At 37.6% G+C, this 5,090-nt stretch overlaps 2 protein-coding genes across 2 annotated transcripts in view; one reads left to right on the top strand and one right to left on the bottom strand.

Annotated features, from left to right (window-relative positions):
- The first annotated feature begins 372 nt into the window (after positions 1-372).
- On the top strand, positions 373-1,017 carry LOC111411397. Its single transcript, XM_023041932.1, has one exon. The coding sequence runs from the start codon at positions 373-375 to the stop codon at positions 1,015-1,017; it is 645 nt and encodes a 214-aa protein (XP_022897700.1).
- A 1,965-nt stretch (positions 1,018-2,982) lies between these two features.
- Positions 2,983-5,090, bottom strand: part of LOC111411396 (probable receptor-like serine/threonine-protein kinase At4g34500) — a 12,083-nt gene continuing 9,975 nt past the window's right edge. Inside the window, exons 6-11 of the mRNA XM_023041931.1 lie at positions 4,767-5,028; positions 4,510-4,673; positions 4,355-4,434; positions 4,127-4,274; positions 3,683-3,832; positions 2,983-3,596 (exon numbers count right to left, since the gene is read on the bottom strand). Of these exons, the coding sequence (XP_022897699.1) occupies positions 3,357-3,596; positions 3,683-3,832; positions 4,127-4,274; positions 4,355-4,434; positions 4,510-4,673; positions 4,767-5,028 (1,044 nt within the window). The 3' untranslated portion in view covers positions 2,983-3,356. The remainder of the gene's footprint in view (positions 3,597-3,682; positions 3,833-4,126; positions 4,275-4,354; positions 4,435-4,509; positions 4,674-4,766; positions 5,029-5,090) is intronic.

Here is a 5,090-nt window from a genome sequence, read left to right as displayed (position 1 = left end):
GCAGAAGGGGTTGGTTAATGCGATTGAGTCGTTGTTTGAGAGTGCGGAGCACAGAACATGTGTTCGACATTTGTACAATAATTTCAGCGCGACGCATAAGGGACTGGCTATGAAGAATTGCCTTCGGGATCCAGCTAGAGCCACTACTGTGCCACAGTAGCTTTCACATATGCAAAAAATGTTAGACCTCGACCCGATTGCGTATGGGTAGCTAGAACAAAAACCTGCCTCCCATTGGAGCAAATCCCACTTTCGAGAGTGGACGCAGTTTGACATGTTGCTGAACAATTTGTATGAATCATTCAACAGCACAATTGTCACTGCAAGAGAGAAGCCCATTCTAACTATGCTTAAGAGATTAGGGTATACTTGATGAAGAGAATTGTAGCCCGTAGGGAGGCAACTGTTAGATGGACATCATTCGTAGGCCCTAGAATCCAGAAGATTCTCGAAAAGAACAGTAAGCTGTCAAGGTTTGAATGGGATGAATATGCGGGGAATGAGAAGTTCCAAGTTCGACACAATGCAGGCATTATAGTACATTCTGTTGACCTCAGGGCAAGGACTTGTACATGTCGTGGGTGGCAGTTATCCGGAATCCCTTGTTGCCACGTGATTGCCTTGTTGGTATCAAGAGGCCTTAATGTTGTTGATTATGTACATGCCGTCTACAAAAAGGATTGTTATTTGATCACGTATACGCCTTCAATTTCCCCAATCACAGGACCAGACTCATGGCCTAGTCCAGGTCTCAACCTACTTAGGCCACCTGCATACACAAAGAAGGTCTGGAGGCCAAAAAAGAATAGAAGAAAACAAAAGAATGAGGTGGAATCTTCTAGTCAGGCAAAGAAGTCTAGAATGTCTTCGCAAAATGAAACCCCTTCAGAGACAACTTTAGCAGGCATATCTGGTGCAAAGAAAAGAGCAGGCCAAACTCAGAGCTATCGAAAATGTGGAGAATCAGGGTACAACAGTAGGAGCTGCAAAGGGGCACCACCACCAACAAGGAATTAGGCACAATCAGATCATTTTTTTGGTTTCTGTAGAATGCAGTTTAGGACTATCTTGAAGTAACTGTTGAACTGTAAATTTTTTTTGTTTAAACATATAAATGCTATGTTAATGAACATCTCTATTTTGCCTACATTAGATTCAAATTTGGCTATAAATATTAACTATGTTATTAAACCTTTTATTGTGCCATTACTAACCTATTTGTTCAGTATATTCTGCTACTTTTTTAATTTGAAGTTTGACCGGTAAGTGGAGTTGGTGGGTTGATACGTGTGTGGGGTTGCTTGTTGAGTTTGTTGTGAGTTGCTGATGCCGTGAATGAAAGGGATTTCAAACAGAATGTATAGGGACAATTTTTGCAAAAATATGAAACATAGGGATGTTATGCGCAAATAGGTGACAAAAGTAGGGATGTTTCATGCAATACAAAATGAAACGTAGGGACATTTAATGCAAACATTGTCAAAATTAGGGACGTTATACGCAAACATTGTAAAACGTAGGGACATTTTATGCAAACATTGTCCAACTTCAGGAAAAGCATGTTTACGGCTTTAGTTTATGGTGCAGATTTCTGGGACTAAGCTTGGTGAGTTTTTGGTAATGGCGAATGATAGCTGGTATGAAAACCAAAATTTGTTTTCCAAAAACGCATCAATTATGGTGACGATGAACATTCCATTTTTGAAATGCATCAGACATGGGTGATGATTAACATAGGATTTCTGAAAACGATGAACAGTGAATTTTCGAAGATGCATCAACCACGGTGATGATGAATAATAGGCTTTGGCACTGTAGTTTGCGGAGAATAATTTTTTCTTTTTCTTTTTTCGGAATAACCATTTTATCGTGGGAGTAGAGTTTGTTTGGAGTGCCTGATCATTTTACCCTTCAAGATTGAAATTAAAAGTGAGCCAGGTGTGCATTTAACTGTAAAATAGACGGCAGATGGACGGAAGGACGTTTTTCGCAACGAAACGTTGAAATAAGGGCGAAAATGCAAAAAAATGAAACGTAAGGACATTTTCCGAAACAAGTATCAAACATAGGGACGTTTTGTGCTATTAACCCAATAAATTATATCAAACATTAGCAAATCGATAAAACTAATAGTTCAAATGTCTTTCTTGACATTTTGTCGAGTTCGACATTTTAACTATTGGTCTTCACATTCTTGTTCGATGGTTGAACTATTGGTATTTACGATTAGCACTATTTTTTTAATCAATGATTCTATTATTCATTGCATATTATATATTCATATGTTTTTCTTACAAAGTCAAACATCAAATTATGTCATTAATTAGCATTAATGAGCAATAAATGTACCCACAAAGATATCTACAAGGGTAGGTTGGAGATTTCGCATCCAAAAAAAAAAATGGATAACGTAGTGACATCTCCTGCAAAATCCCGAAAGCCGAAATTGCACCCATCTATTTTCTCAATGCATATATCTTGAATTTGGTAAGCTCTATCAATTAACAACATTAATATTATTAAAATTAATTGGTTTCAGCAGAATGACTAGTGGAAGGTTTAGCTGTATTTTCCAATTAATAAAAACTGGAATTTCATTTTGTGTAGTTCAAACTTCAGAGTAACCCAGAAAGAAATTAGAACTTGAGGTAGGCACCGAATCTAGAAAGCAATATAGATAATTTATAATGAATGCATTCAGGAGACTAGACGAAGCAATAGTACAATAAAAGAGATTTTTATGTCCCCCCCCCCCCCCCCCCAAAATATTGTTGAATACAATTCAATTTTTTGCCGAAACAACTCATAAAAAGCTGAAGTTTGAGAGAAGCCAGAAGTTCAGCATTTGAAGCTTAGCATATACTATGGTGAGAGATCAAGCATTGGGACAAGAGTATAGAATCTGATCCCAAGAAAGAAAGATGAAAATAGGGGAAGGGACAAAGTAACCATCTCCATCAAGAAATGCAAAACGCACGAGAAGAAAGGAATATCTGCTTCATAAATATCATTTTCCATGCAATAAATTATCGAAATTGTGGATTACATCTCGTACACCTGTAATTACAAATGTGGGCAATTTTTAATGGTGCCCACTGCCAACAATAGATTCAGCAGCAATTTCACTACTTGAACAAAAAATTGTCAAATTTTGATCCATATGACAAAATACAATCCAACCGACACTCGGACCGCGACGTAAATCAGGTAAGGAGGAGGTCGAAACATTGTAACCGTCGCGTCCGAGACCTGACATTGTGGTAACACAAACTAAACAAGGCTAAACACGTTCATATACAGACTCAGACCACAGAACAACCTTTGGTTGACGGGAAACTATAGAAAAAAACCAATTTTCAGTCGAAGCTTGATGAATGGCTGCATCTTCCTTGGAGGTAATCCTCGACCAAGATGTTTTGCTCGGTGCTGCTACTAGAACCGGAGCCTTCCTCCAAATTAAGCAATGCAAGATTAATAAAAGATTGGAGGTTCGTCCCTGACTGCTCACCATCAACACTATCTACTTCATCTGAAGCATTGACCTGCTCAGTTGCCCAATCAAGAGCTTCCGGATCACCTTGAAGGAGTTCGAGGATCTGTTACGAGTTAGCACCAACAGTTAAAATGCTATTGAGACGACCATATTGCTACTATTAAAAATAGGTTAAATTTTATGGCTTACAAGGCTAATTTGAGGGCGAGATTGAGGCGCACGTCTAATGCAAAGGATTGCAGCCAAGACCATTTTCTCAAATTGAATGTAGTCATAAGCATTAGTAAGGTTAGGATCTAGCAACTGTGAAATTTTCCCATCTTTCATAACTCGATTTGCCTGGAAAAAAATCAGCAGTTTAACTTTTAACTAACAAATTGTTAGGAGATAAATCCTCAGCAGCACAAACATCTTCTGATATTTTAATTGAAGCGATGCTCAAATCAATCATAAATGAAAATAGCATCTTCAAGGAAATGTTTAGTTATCTCAAGTAATTTGAGATTAATGATTTCTAAAACCATTCCCAAGAGTTTGATGACAAAAATACTGCTCAATTGTGCAGATTTTTAGAAGTCATGGGAAACAGGTAAAAGCAAATTAAAACTTGCATACATAGAAACAGATACATACCCACATTACCAAGCTTTCTTCCCCCTTTGGAAGTTCATTATCAATGGGCTTTCTACCAGACAAAAGCTCAAGAAGTACAACACCAAATGCATAAACATCAATATTTTCATTCAATTTGCCATGCATAAAGTATTCCGGAGCCAAGTAGCTGCCACAGGAAAAAAATGTCATCTCCTGAAACTAAATGACATATAACTAAAAAAAACTTCAAAAGAATACAAAACTCACCCAAATGTTCCAGCAACATCAGTGGTATCAATATGACGCGAAGAACTTGAAGCCCAAGTAGCAAGCCCAAAATCTGAAAGCTGCAAAGGCCAATATGTGGTGTTAATACGAGTAATATCTCACAAATACTGAAGTCAATGAAAAGTAAGCGGCACCTGAGGCTCAAAAGCATCTGAAAGAAGGATATTTGAAGATTTCACATCCCTGTGAATGATGGGTTCAACTGCTGCATTATGTATATAGTCCAGTGCCTCAGCAATGCCCAGAGCGACTTTATATCTATCTTCCCAACAAAATGAATTCCCAGTTTTCTTAGGACCTAATTCAGAAAGCGGTTATCCATTAACACCAATTTTAAAACATCATGCAAGTTTATTCCTCTGAAAAGAAGGAAAAAGCATTTATTATATACCATGGAGATTGTCTTCTAGGCTTCCTCTGGATAAAAGATTATAAACCAAAAGTAGATTGTTTTCCTCAAAACAGATGCCAACCAATGAAATTATATTGCTATGATGCAAAGAAGTGATGATTTCAATTTCAGAAACGAAGTGCTCCAACACATCCTCTGAAGGTTTAAGAATTTTCACAGCCAGTTCCTTGCCTTCTGGTAGACAGCCTCGATAAACTTGACTGCTTCCGCCTTTACCAATCAAGTTTTCTGATAATATAGTTTATAGTCAGTGTACGAAACCCAAAAGGACAGCAGTAAAAAAAATTGCAAAAGACAGCATTC

Source organism: Olea europaea, chromosome 15, assembly GCF_002742605.1.
Source record: "Olea europaea var. sylvestris chromosome 15, O_europaea_v1, whole genome shotgun sequence".
Taxonomy (NCBI): Eukaryota; Viridiplantae; Streptophyta; class Magnoliopsida; order Lamiales; family Oleaceae; genus Olea; species Olea europaea.
Note: the sequence above shows the minus strand (reverse complement) of the source record. Positions and strands in the feature narration are given on the sequence as shown.